At 36.2% G+C, this 19,238-nt stretch overlaps 1 protein-coding gene across 1 annotated transcript in view; it reads right to left on the bottom strand.

The window, feature by feature from the left end:
- Positions 1-19,238, bottom strand: part of brinp3a.2 (bone morphogenetic protein/retinoic acid inducible neural-specific 3a, tandem duplicate 2) — a 75,483-nt gene that overhangs the window by 29,353 nt on the left and 26,892 nt on the right. Inside the window, exon 2 of the mRNA XM_022675824.2 lies at positions 17,222-17,547. Within this exon, the coding sequence (XP_022531545.1) occupies positions 17,222-17,418 (197 nt within the window). The 5' untranslated portion in view covers positions 17,419-17,547. The remainder of the gene's footprint in view (positions 1-17,221; positions 17,548-19,238) is intronic.

Raw genomic sequence — 19,238 nt, 5'->3', positions numbered from 1 at the left:
ACACTCTGCTCTTACTGGTGCAATGTGCAATTAATGAAGATTGGCCACCAGGCTGCTCCAATTTAGCCATGAAACCTCCCACACTAAAATGACAGGTGTTTTAGTTTCATTGTCCAACCCCTTTCATTGCTTATTTTATTGCCTGGAGTAGTTTAATTGTTTTAGGCTTTAATTCAAACTGTTGAACAACTTTAATTAGAAGTGAAAAAAATAAGACGTTCGTAGATGATTTCTGCTGTGGAAATAGATATTCAATTGAATGAACAGTATAGATATTATATATTATACTGTATAAGCATGTCTATATTTTATTATTACATACAGCTCTGGAAAAAAAAGATACAACTTTAGTTTCTGAATCAGTTTATGTTTGAATAAAATGAACATTGTTCTTTTATTTTATAAACTACAGACAACATTTCTCCCAAATTCCAAATAAAAATATTGTCATTTAGAGCATTTATTTGTAGAAAATGAGAAATGGCTGAAATAACAAAAAAAAAAAAAAACATGCAGAGCATTCAGACCTCAAATAATGCAAAAAAAAAAAAAAAAAAAAAAAAAAACAGATTCATATTCATATAGTTTTAGACATCAGTTCAGAAATCAATATTGGTGGAATAACCCTGGTTTTAAGTTTTTTATGCATCTTGGCATGTTCTCTCCTCCACCAGTCTTACACACTGCTTTTGGATAATTTTATGCCACTCCTGGTGCAAAAAAAATTAAGCAGTATAGCTTGGTTTGATGGCTTGCGATCATCTATTTTCCTCTTGATTTTATAGAAGAAGGAAGAACCATGGCGCCATTTTCATTAATGGTCATCATATATTTTTTCTTTGACGGTAATATCCACAGAGAAACCAATTAGCTATTTTTACCTTGAAGCACTGTAGGAATCTCTTTATCTCCTATTGGACGACCTGTGACAGAAATGATTTCGCGACTTCTTTCTGAAGGCACTGCTTCTTATTAGAGGCTGCATCGAATTGTTAGCATTAAGATAACATTTGCACACAGTTTGAGGCAATTAAATGGGCAGACGTTTCTGTCAGCACCTCCATTAGTATTTTCTCCCTTGTTACTCCCTCTCACCTCTTCACTTCATCATGTGCGTTTGAAGGCACTAACCCACAAATCAAAAAAAGCCGAAAAAAGCCAGTACTACGCACAGAGGGCTTTGCTGATAAACCCTTTCAACCACCACCCCAACCCCCCCCCAACCCTGCTGCTGCGAGTCTCCAAAAAAACCCTTTGGAAGACTCGCCAATGATAGCATGTTCCCTCTCGCCTTAAGCTGTCTGAGAAATGGTGGGCAACCTCATACTCGGGTGATGGATGGAGTTGGTGTGGCCTTCTGAGAGGAGATCTATCACATTAAATCAGAAGTAATGACAGAGGCTTCACGAGCAGATGTTTGATTGATTCATTCCAGAAAAATACATTTCATTCCATCTGCTGTTTTGCCATTTATAGGAGCTAATAGAGAATTATGTGGAAATTATGTTAAGAATAAAGCACATGAACACACACACACACACACATACAAACGCTCACACGGCTCACGGTATTGCTCAAGCTGTTTTTGTTGGACGCGTTGGAGTCGTCGGATATCGTTTTCAGTATTTTTATGAGCTGTAAATTAAGACGTTATCTGACGTTAACATTATCTGTCAGGAATAGTATTGTGAGACATTATTTCAGTCAGAATGGGGAAACTGCTGGCTTGGTGAAATTTGATTTAGATTTATCTCACATGGATTTCACGTGGATAAGCCACGCCCTCAGCAGGACTGGTGGATGTCAGCAGGACTGGTGGATGTCAGCAGGACTGGTGGATGTGGCGTGGGAGCCGCTAGCCGTAAGCAAACCCTCGGCAGTTCAAAGGTTTTCTAGAACTGAGGGGTAGAAAGAGAGGTAGAGGGAGAAAATCCTCCCTGTCATTCGGTTCCTCAGTTACCGCTGAGCATGATAAGCTCGCCTTGTCTTATCTTAAACCCTCACGAGGCCTTGTGGCACTGACCCCAGCAGGGAGAGAAAGCAGTTCATTGGCTACGCTGTGAGCTTCTTCCTGGAGCTCTGGATGAACTACATGAGGTAGTTCTTATCGTAAATATCATCGGTCTCAGAGTCTGTGCAAAACATACATAAACCTTTGCGGTCTTTACAAAACAAGACCTCCGAAAATACGTACCTAAACAAGTACTAGCTAAAATGCAGCCCTACTAATGCGTAACAATTGCAAATTTTCATATATAGCAGTACTTAACCACTTCTATTGTCTTTGGGGTCAATTTTACCCTATTTTTTGCTAGTATTGACCCACACCCTTGACTGGGCAGAGAAGAAGAAAAGAGGAGGAGCGAACTCAGAGTATTTGGGTTGGAGTTCGGGGCAGTAAAGCGTGAAGCCGAAGCCCCCCCTCACACGAAAAGAAACATGAGAAAAAGAATCAAATTAAAGAAGGAGGAAGATGGGGAGGAGGTGGGTGCGAGGTTGCGAGGTTGTTCAACGAGCAGGAAGAGAGGAAGTGACGGTTTAAATAGGGAAGGAAGTGGGAGAAGTGAGGGCGTGGATCAACTCCCAAAACTAAGCTATAATACACAGCTCCACAACATTTAAAGCCTCTGAAAAAATGGTTGACATTGGTTTCGTGATTTATATTTATTGTCTTCTTTACTTAATTTGAAGTCTAAAATAAGATGTTTCCAATATATCAACTTCAGTGTCTGTTTTATTAGGCTGTTTTTTTTTTTTTTTGGTGTACAACATAAAAAAATCTCAATATTTTACACATATTTGTGTGATAATAATTATAATAATGTTGAGTTCACTATGACATTCAGTTTTAGAATCTTTCTCTAAATGTTCCTTCACTCTAGGCATTGACTTAACAACACAGTACTTATAATAATTATATAATACTAATAAAACACTAATAATAACAAAAGAACCACTGATAATTTGTCAAATAAACATAAAAAAACTTAAATCTAAAAGAATACTAAAAGTGCATTTTCAATTTAATATACCTTATGAAATTACGCATTAAATAAAAATTCTCTCTATTTACATAAAATGTACTCTTAAGCAATTTATATATGTAAGCAATTATATATTGTCTTGATGGAAAATATATTTAGTTGCACTGAATACTGCTTGTCGTGCACTTTAGTGTTTTTTTTTTTTTTCCCAGTAGCATTAAGGTGTACATGATATGTGCATCAATATGCAAAGTAGCACATTTACAATATACTGTTTTTAATATAAGTGCATTAAAAAAGGTACATCTGCATCTACCTAAGTTTGAGAAAGTTGCACGACAAAAGCACTCAAAAGCACAATTTAATGTTTTTATGTTGTGCTTAAATATAGCTTAATTACAACTGAAAGTTACTACTTAATTTATTATGTATTTAAGTACATATTTTACTTTTTCATGTTAAGTATACTTTTAAAAAATATACTTAATACACTTTTATTATTTTTTTTACAAGAGATGGTTGAAAAGGATCTCTCAGCCACTGGTGGCACTGTTTAGTCACTTACACTTAACCAACAACAAAAAAAAAATGAGTGAAAACAGTGCTGCTACAGCTACACCCAAGATGTCTGGGTTGCATCAGTAATTTGCACATATACACAATAAGGGTTGAGCTATATTTAGTAGCCTATACATTGTAGCAATCCTGAAATGGTAATTTAGTTGCATAGGTATTATTGCATTCCTCTGGAGACCAGGCTGCTTTACACTAATGAAGCTCCTGAAGGTTTTAGGAATTAGATGCTTTGGGAACTGAATCTTTACAGAACCATATTTTAAAATTGCCTCACATTGCATTTACTACAAATTACATTAAATGTACAAGTTCATTAAAAGGCAAAATGATTGTGATGGTTGATGGTTCTTTAATGGCATTGAATTCTTTTAGCACCTTAATTTTTTTAGGAGCCAATATACTAAATTTTACGCCATACACAAGAAACTAGTTGCTATTTATTTTGCTACTTCCTACAGAATACTATAAAATACTGTTGCAGCAAAAAAGAAAAGAAAAATGCCTCAAATAAAGTGCTAAGAGCTTCAGAGTTCAGTTTTGTTCCTTCCTTCAGAGGGAAGAAAAAAAAAAAAAAAAGATTAGGAAACTCGAGCAAGTGTCATAAAAAAAGAGGTAGCATTTTACGGCATGACCTTTTAAAAGCAATTTGAAACTAAATTCCCCACTTATGTTATCCGGAGAACCGCAGATATTTTATCTCTCTGTGCGCATCGGTGTCTATGGCAACGATCCTTTGGCAGAGGGTCAATTAAGCAGGTGGCGCACTGAAACCTCATCTTTGTCTGTTATGGACGTTGCATCTTTCCTCCGGCAAACACTCTTCGCGGCGAATCCCCTCCAAACGCGAAAGGGCCATTTCTGAGCAAGAGCTCGTTAAAATTCTTTCAAATTCAATCAAGAGGAAAGGTGGAAAATTGAAGGAGGGATGAGATGGTGCACTTCCATTACCCGGACATTGCTATTACACACCACTGTAACTACTTCTGGTAATTCATCTTCTCCATGTCATCGAAGATTATTAAAATTTGGCAGAACAACAACGCCGCGCTTGGAGGAAAGTGCCGCCATCGAAAATAATATTGTCACTTTTAATCTTCCCAGGTCTGCTTTTGGGCCGAATATTATTTGTTATCGGCGAGTGAAGAGAGAAAGAGAGAGAGAGAGAGAGAAAAAGAGAGAGAGAGAGGAGAGGCGTTTTGAGTTAAAACACAGGGCTCAGAGAATCTGGAATCTACTGTGGCGTTGAGAAATCACGTCTTTGCATTTCATAAGCACAACATGACACTCCTCATACAGAGACACTAAGCTGTAATACCATTATCATGCACTCCATTCGGCTTCATCTGGCCACACTTTGCACACACAGAAATGGGCTGACACACACACACAGAGAGATCAAGCAAATAATTTGGGATTTGACTGTCTTTGATAGCCTGTCGCAATGCCAGCGGGCGACAGCCCCGTCACGCGACGCTCTCCTCAGGAATTTCCTGGTGTTTTTCGAACACAAATATCAATGGCAATCTGCGGAAACGTTTACTTTTGAAGTGTGAACAGAGATCGGCTAATAACAGCGACCGCCTGGGTGCTGGTGTGCTCAGGGGCTCTGTGGATTAGTGCTACTCTATCTTACGTTCCTTTAGTTCCTTCCCTTAGTATGCCCTTAGATAACAAGGTAATCAATCCATCAATCAATCAATCAATCAATCAATCAATCAAAGATTTATATAAACTCAGAGTACATTAAGGGTGGCCCTCATTTACTCATTTATGTAGCTGAGCAATTACATAGGAAAGGGATTGAAAAATAATAATTATAAAATAAATAATAATAATAATAATAATAATAATAATAATAATAATAATAATAATAATAATAATAATAATAATAATAATAATAATAAAAAAACAGCACCTCCTATTAATATATAACCCTCCTATTATGTTCATTTGTCAGGAACAGCAATGATGTTTCCGGGTCAGTTTGATCCGGTGTATGTTCAATTATCCAAAAGATGTCTGAAACTGCCCCAAAAATTCCAAAAAGCAATGTAAATATATATATTTTTTACTAACGTCATTGCTAATTATTCTATCAATATTTAGTGCAATGGTGTTCCTTACCTCTAACAGGTAATGACTCAATTAGAATAATTTACTCGCTTTTCATAAAAAAACTAAAAATACGTTCAAATGTTCAAACTTTTTTTAATGTTTCACTACTTTATTACTTTTAAAAGACCAACATATAAAACAATAGTTTTATATAACATTGAAATATAACATGGCATATATATATATATTTTTTTTTAGTTTCAGTTTTTGCAGGGAGTGGTTGCAAATATGTGAGATGAACCATTTTCATATTATATGTTGATTACACTAATAAATGCAAGCAGAAAAAGATTCATACTGAAAAAATACTTTTAACAATTTTTCCTAGATCTTCAAACTTTAAAACCGATCAAATTGACCTTGACCTGGAACGTAACAGGAGGGTTAATAAGGTATTATGAAAATACATGAAACAAATAAGGTAAAAAGAGGATTTATGGGTATGAATAATAAAATCATATGTAAAAAAAAAAATCAAAGGTAATAAAACTAAGAAAATCCAACTACAGATGAATAAATAAAACTCATTAAATTGTTTTTAATATAAATAAACAATAACTAAATAAAAACAATAAAAGTAAATGAATATATAATAAAAGAAATGAAAATTAAAAACTAAAACTAAACTAAAAAAAACAAACTACTAAAATCAGCTTAAACAGTGGCAGGCTGTCTGAAAGTGGTTTCCCAATCTGTGTAAATATTAAGCATGACTAATGCAAATTTGATTTTTGGAAGCAAAGACATAAACTACAGCTGGTGCCCATGAGGACCCTGTATGCTGGTCTAATATCACTATTTATTCAGTCAAAAAAAAGTGATTGCAGACTTCTAGACCCACCCTCTACTCTCTAGTACTACAGCCTTGCTACTAACAGTAACCCCTCGAGGGAGTTGCATGTGATAATGCAGAGTAATGCGTATTAAGAAGCTTCTAATCACTTGGTCATGTGATGAGGCTATTAATCTTGCAAAGTATGCAATAAAAAAAAGTAACGTACTGTGCTTGCCAGCGAGCGAAAGAAAAAAATAAATAAAAACATTTTAATGGTGAGCCAATCGCAGGCACCATAAAGCAGCTCCCACAAATCCATAGCTGTCAGCTGAAGCTGCTGTGGCTGGAGGAATATTCAATATCCGTCCCTAAGATGAAGGATGTGATTTATGATGTGTTGGCACTAATTTAGGTGCAAAGTGTGCGTTCATGTTCTAACAAATCATCCTTTTTACCAAATGCAAGTCAACACATTTTCTTTTTTTTTTTCTGTTCTCATACCACAGTGTTCTTTTTGCTGGAAGGCTCGGATATGTACAATGCATTAAATGTGAAAGACAATAAAAGTGAAGGCAGACAGTAATCAATACTCTTAGTTATTAGACCAGATGAGGTTATCCTATATGTGTGTGCTAGCCAGCATGTGCTGAAATATTTTTATTTTTTTGCAATATACTTCAGTATAGGGAATGACTTTATTTGGATAATACACATTTAAATCTTACTTAAGAAATATTTAATCACTAAAATATGTCATAAACTCTTAACACTCTTAAGAGTGTCAGTAACATATCAACAACATACACAACATACCTTGCCGAAAAAAAAGAAAAAAAGAAAAAGTTTCCACCTGGATTTAGCTAAGTAAATGATCTGGGGTTGCTGCAGTTGGTAGAGGTGGGCGATACTGGGAATTTTGGTAGCGATCCGATACCAAGTAAATGCAGGGCCAGTATTGCCGATATCGATATCGATACTTTTTAATATTTAAGCTTCATGGATGCAAAGGATCCAAAAGACCTAAGATAGAATTTTTATTTAGAAACAATGGAACAGTAACAAAACAAAATGTGTCTTAACATTAGCAAAATTAATATTTTTGAGGTAGAAAGAAAAAGAAAAAGAAATTCTCCCCTCACTAGTCATGGGCTTGTTATTAGGAAAAACAATACAAAATAAGGAATTTTCTTCTTCAATTCTGTTTTTTATTAAATAAACCGAGTGTAAAAAAAAAAATAATAATAATATTCTGGTGGTGTCTCTCTCCATACTGTGAACCTAGACCTGCAGACCAACTTCTAGAGGTGGGTGGATCGATCCAAATATTGATAATATTGATCCCAGCGCTGGTATTGGTATTAAGCAATACTCATGTAAAAAGATCGATACTCAAGCATTTTTTTTCTCTCCCGCACACACTGACAGCTGTGCACGCAGATTGATCAAGGTCTACTGAATGTCTATTAGAGTAGCGTTGTGCTGTGTCCCCCCCTCCCTCCTCCCTCGCCTTTGTTGTTGCACATGCGTCACGTGAGCCAGCGGAGCCAGCCAAACAGCTTTACAGGTAGGCCTAGCCTGGCCCCGCCCACTTACTTATATTATGCTCTTTAACAAAGAAAGACATATGGTATAGCATATTAATAAGTACATAAATTAATTGATTTATATATATATATATATATATATATATATATATATATATATATATATATATATAAAGTATTTCAGCATGAAAGCAGGTATTTGTAATGGGTCACAGTGTCCTGTATCATAACTACATCTCTGCTGTTTGTAACAAACCAAACCGTGTGTAAATCGGGTAAAAATTGGTAGAGTTATGAATATTATCGGTTTATTAAACTCCTTCCTCTGTGTAAATTAATCCACTGGGGGGCGCCTGGTGGCCGACTCCAAAATGGCGGCCACACTTTCGACACACCCACACCTTTCGACACGCCCAGTACTCCAACCTGCAGAGACCCACCCAGTGTTCTGATTGGTTAAACAAACCCCGTAATCTGATTGGTCTAGATAAAGCTTTCCTATTGGTCCATCAATCAGGCGTAAAAACAGGGTCAAAATTCGCAACTGCAGCTAGAGCTTCGCACACGCAGCAGAGAAGATGAATGAGAGGATTTTTAGCTCCACAGTGAAAAACGCCCACTGTCACATTTACAACCTCACAAATTCCATGTGATTTTTGGTCTGCCCCAGCTTAAGCCATTTGAGCAGTACTGATTCACACATTCAAGAGATTGGATTTACAATTTTAAAAATATATATTTATATATAATTAAAATATTTTTTCACATTTGTACATTTGAATTATTATTAATATTACTTTCTGTTTCAAGTTTGCACATTCCAGTTAATTTGTGGATTTGGATTTCCGTGCATGTAGTTGTTTAAACGCAGTTACAAGTTTCAGTACATTTGTGACTTCTGTTTTACAAACTCAAAATCTTTATGACCCTTTTTTGACTCCATAGAGGTCAGACTCTACCATCATCAATGCTGTTGCAAGATCTTGGTGAAAAGTTAATTCAACACTGGATTGAAGTAAATCTTGTGACATTGCAGAAACTTATTGAAACAATGCCACAGTGAATGTGTGCCGCAATCAAAGCTTAAGGCGGTCCAACAATATATTAGAGTGCCAATCTACTTTTTTGGCCAGGCACTATATTTTCCTAAACTTCCTAAAAACTTTTTTAACGGTGGGGGTGCAGGGCATGAAAATATACTGTTGACAGGGTGTTAGATAGCAATGAGCATCATGATGCGCCTTCTAAAGGGCATGCAATATGGCCCAATGACTCTATCTGAGGTTTCCTGGAGTCCAAAAGCTTAGAAAAATGAGTTTGTAGACCTGTCCAGATTTCTAATACAGTTCTTCCAGAATTTATATCATTTAATCAAGTCAATTTAACCTTGTTTTCATAAGTAATGTTTAGATTTATCAGGGCTGGCAGTAATCAAGTTTAATTTATCCCAAGTATCAACTACATTTAATTTTTATTGGTTCATTGAGAAACTAAGGGGGCAATTACCGTTTCACACAGACATGTTGGATAAAGTTTTTTTTTCCAACAATAAATAAAATACTTATTTAAAAATTATACAGAACAATGTCTTGTATTCATCTTTGTTTTGAAACTCTGAAATAATTAGGTGTGACAGTTATGCAAAAACAGAAATAATTGAGATGAGTATATTTTATTTATGGGCTTGAATCAGTGATTTTAATCTTTTTTTTTTCTCTTCAAATATAGCAATAACTAATAAAATTGAGGTATTATACTTGAGTACTTTCAACCAAAAAAAAATTATATTAGAAAATAAGGTAAGTAGTGCCTACATGCATAAAATAAATCATACAAAGCATTTCAATTATATTATACCATAACTAATTTGTGCGCATTTCATCAGCATGCTGTAGCAGCAGTCTAACAATCATCTGCAGTCCCTGGAAGCAGACAATAGCTTTTAGACATAAATAAGGGCTAAATAATTGAGTGACTTCTTGATTTTTTTTTTTTTTACTTATCCTTAAGGGAAAATGTTGATTAGTCACAACATTTTAAACAAACCATTAGTTCACAAATGACTCCACAAATAATACATTGACAAAAGGAGAGCACAGCACAATACATAAAAAGGAAGCATACAAATGCTCCCGTGAATTCTATGTTTGGCCTAAGGCAATAAGCATGGAAAAAAGCTTATAAAGCAAATAATAAACTTCTTTTTTTCCATTAGGGGAACTCTACACAAGGACCTTGGAATGATAGCTGGCATACAATGTTGTAATTGTAAATTACAACTTTTGACTTTCTCTGTGCACAAGGGCAGCTGAACATCCTGCGATTGAAAGGAAGAGTTATTAGATTCTGCAGTTCTCTGTAGTATTTTATTGAGCTTTAATGAACTATACTGAGTTTGACCCTGGATTGTAAATGTGGTGCCATTATTATTTGATAGAGTACATTCAGGAGACTGAAATATATTTTTTAGAGTTTTGTTTCTGTTGAGTATCATGTGTGCTTTATTTAATAAAAATGATTTTATTGCATAATTTATAGTTGTTTTTCTTCTTAATGTATTGGTAATAAAATAGTAATTATGTGCTAATATTGACACATTTTTATTTCCCCTTTAGAAAATACTCTTAAACACTTGAAGTGTGAATAAAGTGATTGACAGCCCTGTCTGGAACAGATAATCTGCATTACCTTAAGCAGGGTGTAAGATATAGCTCTCAAGGTCCGATCCCATTTCACCCCCTTGGCCCTTCCACTTACCCCTACCCCTTCTTTTCGAGTGTAACCCGTTCCCTTGGAAGAGGCTGAAATCCTCCTCCTAAAAATTGGGACAACCCTTCAAGCACCTGATACGTCATCAGAAACGCTAAAGTTTGGTAACCTAGCTGCTGCTGGTTAACTATAGTTAACTTTAGGGCATTTTATGTATGTCTTCAAAAAGAGGGAAGATGGTGCAGAAATGAATTATTATTGTCCATTACTTTATTTATCTGTGATGAGGAGCTGAAATTAGCTTTAGTTAGCTTTTACCTTATTTATTTTTTCCGTTCCGGCTTTAAACGCTGCAGCTAAAATAGTGCAAATCAACACTTTGTTCCGCCGTCTTACCAGTGATTCTCATACCCCTTCGTTTTAAGTGAAAAATCTTCATTTGAATGTTTAACAAGCCATATCCCTTCCCCCTACCCAGGGCTGGACTGGGACAAAAAAATGGGCTCTGCCGTTTTTGGTTTAGACCGGCCCCTAATAATTAGCGGAGCACAACCGACATGTAATTTATGTATGTGGGGTTACAGAGACGCATAATATATCATCAACATATTAAATATAACAAGTTTAGTGTCTATTATTAACTCCACCATTTTTGTCTGCTCTGTGTAGTTCAATTGTTTTTTTTTTATCCTGTTTGATGAAATCATCTCTAATATGTATTTTCTGAATTTCTCTGATACAACAGCTTAATTCAAATTATTCAGGTTAAAGGTGCTTCCTCTTTTAAACAGCTATAACATGTATTTGTATCAGGCTACAAACAGGGCTGCTTTATGAATTCATGCAACGCAACTATGTCTTAAAAGCATTTGACCCTGTTTTACTCCTATTCAGTGTGGGCATACCTTCTGCTAATATTACTTTTATACTTTTTTACACTTACTTTTCACTTGTTTGAGTGCCTTTAAACCATGTTGAACCACAACATAGAAGCTACAAATTCAAACAGCAGCCTTTCAACACACATTTTCAACCCAAATATCTAAAATGTTATGTTGTAGCCTTAAATGGGCACTTGTTGCTCATCTAATACTTCTCAGTCTTCACTGTTTGCTATTTTATCAGGATAAAGGGGCGTGGCTGCCAGATTTTGGAAAGTATGCAAATACCAGTTAATATTGATACTAATCAATCGCCCCTACCCTTCAATCTTAACAAGAATTGGGCCAAGGGGGTAAGACCAAGGGGTGAAATAGGATTGCGTCCAAGTATAATATGACAATCGGTCTAAGACAAATATGCATATGCCAACACCCCGGTTGCCAAGTATAATATAGGAGTTTGACCCCAGACGGCTATACAAACTCCAACTCCAGGTGCAGAGTATAATACAATAATCAATCCAATTTCACATGACCAATGCCCCAGAGTCCCAGCTGATGCTGCCATGTACTGGCCGAGCTTGGGCTAATTCCTCAGGCTATTTGGGTAGTGTAGCTGAGTTGTGGTCAAGCTTGTAGGGAACTAGCTTTTTAATCATGCCTTTGTTAATCATGATCCAATTAGTAGTTAGACAGCCAGCTAGTGTTAATGTAGAAATAATGTGGAAATAATGTTTAAAACATATATATATTTTTTACAGAGTCATACTGACTCTAACAGCAGTTTATGACTGTGTATAGCAGGACAGAGCATCGTCTCTCAAAAGTGAAGCCACCATAGGTCGGGCGCCCCTGCTGTTCGGTTGCAGAAAGCTGTGTAGCTCCACCCATCCCCATAGGTTTCAATGGCAAAGAGACAACTTTCAATCACATTTTTTTTCCCAATATACTGTAATTCTCCCTCCATTATTTAAATGCAACAGCTAGTGTAACCTCTGCTTATATTGTCAAAATTTTATATCCCCACAGAATTCTGTTTTTAAAATGTTATTCAAAAAGTGTGGTTATTGTAAAAGGGCTGGGTTACACATACCTGGGGGTGGGACCAATGACTGTATGGGTGGGACCATAGACTGTGTATAGCTCTGTGGAGGCAGCCCTCAGGGGCGGGTTTATTCAAATGAGTGGGCTGTCTATCTGCAGTCTTTCTCCCTCCTCTGGTCTCTACTGCGCAGACTCGGGTATCAGGACTGCCAACATGGCGGAAGATTTTGGCTTCATTTTTATTGAATGAATGGGAACGGCGACACGGCGTCCATCTTTTTTGCAGTCGTCAGCTAATTAACAAGCCCTTTATGAGGTTAACTCAGTGTGGGGAGCAGGGAAAACACACATGCACTCACACACACTCGTTCTCTCCTGCACACACACACATGCACATAGAGGGTGGCACAAAATAAGTGTATTATTGAAACAGTTAGTCAGAAGTCAGATGACTTAATAGCATCCGACTTCCACATACAACAACACTTCTCAGGGGTCCGGGTGATTATCTGCCGGCACAACTGTCAAACATGCTGCTTCCTCTGAACAAATAACTTCAGGGGAAATATTTAACTACCCATATTATAATTAACTGGAGAGTGCTGTGGGAGGTAATTATGGCTCCATATGAAACCAAATGTTTGAGTCCAGTGGAATCCAGAAAGTTTACATCCACTGAAAAAGTACTGAATTGCATTTACCTGCCTCAGATGTTTATAAACTACTCAAAAAGGTAAGAGAGCACATCATCATTACAGTATAAATTCAGGGATATATAATTCTATGTTTTCAAACATTACTTAGCTATTTTATAATTAGGTGAACATTTGTGGCTACAAATACAATCAAACTGAGAACTTTGAGTTGAATTAACTGCTAATAATTAAATAGAGAAAACTAAATAGAGTTTAGTCCTTTGTCATTCACTGTAAACCTTAATAACTTAAGTCAACTCAAATTAATTGAGGTAATTTGTTGCCTCAAATCAATTAAGTTTCCAAAGCATATTTTTGAGTATTTCTGAGAATTTATAATACTGTAAGGAGTTAAACAAACATCCATCTTTAAGCTCAACAGACAAACCACGAGTACTTGACACTCAAATTCTGGTGTACCTAACTATTGCACAACTGGTCCATCCTACTAGTTTAAATGTATTGCAATGATTACATTAAGTTGTTTTTACTCAGCATATGCATTTTGTTTTTTAGGCAAAAATTCTAAAGTGAAAAGGCATCACTAAAATAATCAAAATTAACAATGACATAAAAGTTAAGTTAACATTAACAAACTTACAGTAGTAGTCTTCCCTCAAAATAATTAATTCCCATTAACAACACAGCAACCAGACAGTTAATCTTAATTAATAAGATTTAAGTTAACCTAAGGTAGCCAGTGGGAATTACTACACACTGATGCTGAGGTTTTACAGTGTTAAATGCTTCTTTTCTATTGGCTTCTAGCACAATATATATATGCATACTGGGTGTTTCCCCCAGTTTCTGACACTCACCATCAGTGTGTAGTGATTTTCTCCGGGCTACCTTAGGTAAACTTATTACAGAACCTATTGAATATTGTGATTTATTGCTTGGGCTTTTTGATGTAGGCTGTAAGAGCAGGACACTAACTCTGTGTTGGCTATGTGCTGTAATGTTCACTTTATAGCTTTTATTTTTTTACTTTCTCCATTTAGTTTTCTATAAGCATTTTACTTGCATATTTTTCCTAGATGAAATCAAAAAGAAGACTTAATAAAAATCTATTGTGTTTACCTCTAGAATAAATTGGTATAATTATTGTTGACTAAGAAGGAGGCATTACCTTAAAACCTAATTAATAAAGATTTTTGTTTAGCTCACATCACACATTTTTTTCAATGAACTTTTTTTTTACAGTGTAGTTTGGCATTTTGCTAGTATCCTTGTCACTACTGGTAGAATGAGGTGGAACCTATAGCCATTTCAGGTAGCACAAGTAGTCCAGGTCTTATGTTGTTATGTATGTAATTTTTGTAAAACGAATTATACAAATATATTAGTAAATATTTCCATCTTGAACATTTAATTTATCAAGATATAATGTGTGATTTTGGTGTTTTCTCATTTATTTATTTTTTAGATAATTTTTCTGAAGGTTTAAGGTTTCATTTTAATCACTGTTGACGTACTTCATTCAGGTGGAAATTAGATTTTCAATTTAATCAAGTCAGTGCATGAACTGCAAGCTTCACACAGTAAGCTCTAATTAAATTATCACATGGATAACCACCATAAACTTGATGTTACTTGGGTCAGGACCTCTTGTGTGTCTGAATACTCCCCCCAGTTCCAATGCACTGCCTCATTTTATTTTCACAACCAATCCTTTCTGTCTAATGGAAAAGACCAGTTTTTCAGTAGAAGTCTTGTATTGCAGTTTTATTTTCCATTTCAGGTTTTTTGAGCTTTAAGAAGCTTCTAAATATTAACCCTACTGAACATGAATAGTAGATATTTAGAATATACCATCAATATTGTATGCATATATTGTCAGCCTCCTTTATACAGTTATTGAATAGCCAGAACCCTACAGGACCACCACAGAGCTTTGGATGGTGCCCACACATGCTGTCAAAAGAGGGTTTGCTATCAGGAGATCGCCGGTTCGAATCCTGTTTATTTAGCTTGCCATGGACTATCGGTGCCCTGAGAGAGCACAATTGGCCTTGCTGTTTCTGGGTGGGTAGATGGCGCTCTCTCCCCACATCACTCCAATGGATGATGTAGGTCAGCACAGGCATCTGTGAGCTAATGTATCGGAACTGAGTTGCGAGTGAGCTGTGATGTTACTCAGCAATGCTGTATCAGCAGCAGTTAGAAAAGAGGTTGTTGCTGATTTTATATGTATCGGAGGAGGCATGTGCTAGTCTTCACCCTCCAGGCGTTGAGGCATTACTTGTGATAGGGAGAGACCAAATAAGTGGGTTGGGTAATTGGCTGTGTAAATTGGGAGAAAATGGGATAATAAATTCAAAAAGCTGTTTTACTCAGCACAGTCTGGAGGGCATGGAGGAGACACCAGGACACAGGCTATTACCCGAGGAGAGTGGGACAGCAACATAGAAGGGCACTAACCCAGCAGCAGGGTCAAGAACTTGTCACAAACATGAAAGAGTCTGGAGACACTGTGGTGAACATTATGTTGCCAGACACTGACGGTTATAAAGTTTTGCTGAGCTGCTGGATGTTTCAAATTCCTTAGTGTCACTTCTAGACCAAAAACAGTCCAGAAACCAGAAATATCCAGCCAACAGAGTCTTGTGGGAGAGTCCCATCACTACTGATAAAGGACTAGAGGATGACCTGAAAAATACAAACTGTGCGGCAAAAGATTCACAGCTTCTGTATCTGACTATACATTTACAAGAGTGTCTAATAGATAAAATGGACAGTAAGTGGACACAGTGTTTAAAAACTTCAGCAGCACTGCTGTGTCTGTGCACACTATCACACCACCACCAAATCAGTGTCTCTCCAGAGCTGGGAACCCACTGCCCAAAAGTGAAATAAGGATAATAATAAAGTATGCTGAGAAACTGATACAGGAATAAAGTATATAATTAAAGAACCAAGATGTGTATTTCATTGTCTTCTGAGCAGAATAAGTGATCAAGGAATGTAGAAGAAGAAGAAGAAGAAGAAGAAGAAGACAAAGAAGTAGAAGAAGGTGTTTATAATATCTTATAATATTTCTTTGGAGAACTGACATTATTATTTATGCATACCTGTACATCTACAGCTCTGGAAAAATAAGAGACCACTTATTTTTTTTTATTAAAAACCTCTAGAATATAATCAAAAGGAAGATGGATGATCACAAGCCATCAAACCAAGCTGAACTGCTTGAATTTTTGCACCAGGAGTGACAAAGTTATCCAAAAGCAGTGTGTAAGACTGGTGGAGGAGAACATGCCAAGATGCATGAAAACTGTGATTAAAAAACAGGGTTATTCTACCAAATACTGATTTCTCAACTCTTACAACTTTATGAATTTGAACTTCATTATTATTTGAGTTCGAAAGCTTTGCATCTTTTTTGATATTTCAGCCATTTTTTTTTTTCAATTTTTTTTGCAAATAAATGCTATAAATGACAATAATTTTATTTGGAAATGCTATTCGTATTTTATAGAATACTGAAGTGGTCTCTTGATTTTTTTTTTTTCTGAGCTGTATATGATCAGAAAATAATCACTCTTATAAATTCTGCCGGACTGTGACAGACATAAATGCATTGTTCTCATTGTTCTTTTAAATACACATTACAATAGTATAAAACATATAAAACACTAATATGAGAACTATGAGAAGTAATAAGAAAATGAACTTGTTTTCAATGGCAGCCTCACCCCAAGCTAGCCCACAGCATCTCCACCAACTGACCAGGCTCATACATCAGTAGGAATACTAAAAAGAGCCTCAAACATTCCTGGAGACATTCATTAAACCACAGAAAACTCATCTTCTGCTAAACTGAGTGACACTTGTCAGAAAAGACAGTCGACCCCAAACATTTTTTTCTTGTTACCAGAATAAAGCACCAACCCCTCACCTGTATATCTTGTATCGGGTGGAAAAGCCTTGGCGGTTCCTCTCCACAAAGTCGGTGTACTCCTGGGAGTGGTGGAAGGGTCCCTTGTCTGATAGAAGCCAGTCCAGGGGCCCAGCGGGACCATCCTCAGCCAGACTGGCAGAAGCAGCCAGCCAGCAGTGGAGGCCCAGGGACAGCAAGAGCTCCCATAGAGCCATGAGGGGGCCAAGCACCGCAGGCTTCAGCAGAACAGACACTGAGGCAACAGTACACTCCACCGCTCAGCACCGCAGATCAGCATGGCCACCTGTCCCCACGAACATCTGGAGAAAGGACAGAATGTACACCTACAGGTACAAGCACATACACACACACACACAAAGACAGAAAGAAGAACACAAGTTTATTTTTGTACAATATCAGGACACTAAGTCATACATACAACTACATCTCATGTGTATCGTATTGATCGGTGTTCGAACAAACTTTTCTAAGTGGAAACTATTCAAGAGCAAGAATAACATTCTCTTAAATATTCATTTTAATATGTATATGTATAGATATAGACTATTTAACACACAGGGGTTGGACAATGAAACTGAAACACCTGTCATTTTAGTGTGGGAGGTTCCATGGCTAAATTGGAGCAGCCTGGTGGCCAATCTTCATTGATTGCACATTATTGCACCAGTAAGAGCAGAGTGTAAAGGTTCAATTAGCAGGGTAAGAGCACAGTTCTGTTCAAAATATTGCAATGCACACAACATTATGGGTGACATACCAGAGTTCAAAAGAGGACAAATTGTCAGTGCACGTCTTGCTGGCGCATCTGTGACCAAGACAGCAAGTCTTTGTGATGTATCAAGATCAATGTCAGCATACCATCAAGAAGGATGAACCACATCCAACAGGATTAACTGTGGACTGTAAAAGGAAGCTGTCTGAAAGGGATGTTCGGGTGCTAACCCGGATTGTATCTAAAAAACATAAAACCACGGCTGCCCAAATCACGGCAGAATTCAATGTGCACCTCAACTCTCCTGTTTCCACCTGAACTGTCTGTCGGGACAATAAATTATTGTGGTCTAAAACCAGATGTTTCAGTTTCATTGTCCTACCCCTGTATGTAATAACAATGTAAATACTGATGATGAACTTCCTATTACAGAGGTATTGCAGGAACACAGCTTATGTAATACAGCTGCATTATATATGCCATTATATATATATAGCTGCACAGTCCAATGAAAAACAAGTACCTCCAAAACAGTAACTTTACAGGAGAGAGATAAAACCTTAACTTTCAATGGAAATCAATGTAAAAACTGTTTATTTTAGGTAATTATTTATAGAAATCTAATTGGTTAAATCATCAAAATTTTGACACAGTGGAAAGGACAGTTGCTTTCTTGACATTATGTAGTAATAAAGAAATCGCCCAATATAAAGATGCTTGTTTTTCATTGGACAGCAACAATATATACAGATCTAAAAAAAATTAAAAGACCACTTCAGTTTCTGAATCAGTTTCTCTGATTTTGCTATTTATAGTTATATGTTTCAGTAAAATGACAACATTTCTTCCAAATTCCAAATAAAAATATTTAGAGCATTTATTTGCAGAAAATGAAAAATGGCTAAAATAACAAAAAAAAAAAGATCTTTCAGTCCTCAAATTATACAAAGAAAACAAGTTCATATTCTAAAGTTTTAGGAGTTTAGAAATCAATATTTGGTGTTTTTTAATCAGAGTTTTCATGTATCATAGCTTGTTCTCCTTCACCAGTCTTACACACTGCTTTTGGATAACTTTATGCCACTCCTGATGCAAAAGTTTAAGCAGTTTAACTTGGTTTGATGGCTTGTTATCATCCAGCCTCATCTTGATTATAGAGGTTTTCAATTTGGTAAAATTAAAGAAACTCATTTTTAAGTGGTCTCTTATGTTCTTTCAGAACTGTATATATGTATATATAAATCCCGTCCCTCTGTTTTGAGTATGCCTCTGAAAAATCTCTCACAAAACAAACACTTTTTT

This window comes from Astyanax mexicanus, chromosome 5 (genome assembly GCF_023375975.1).
Source record: "Astyanax mexicanus isolate ESR-SI-001 chromosome 5, AstMex3_surface, whole genome shotgun sequence".
In the NCBI taxonomy this organism is placed as follows: Eukaryota; Metazoa; Chordata; class Actinopteri; order Characiformes; family Acestrorhamphidae; genus Astyanax; species Astyanax mexicanus.
This window is presented reverse-complemented; position numbering and strand designations above follow the sequence as displayed.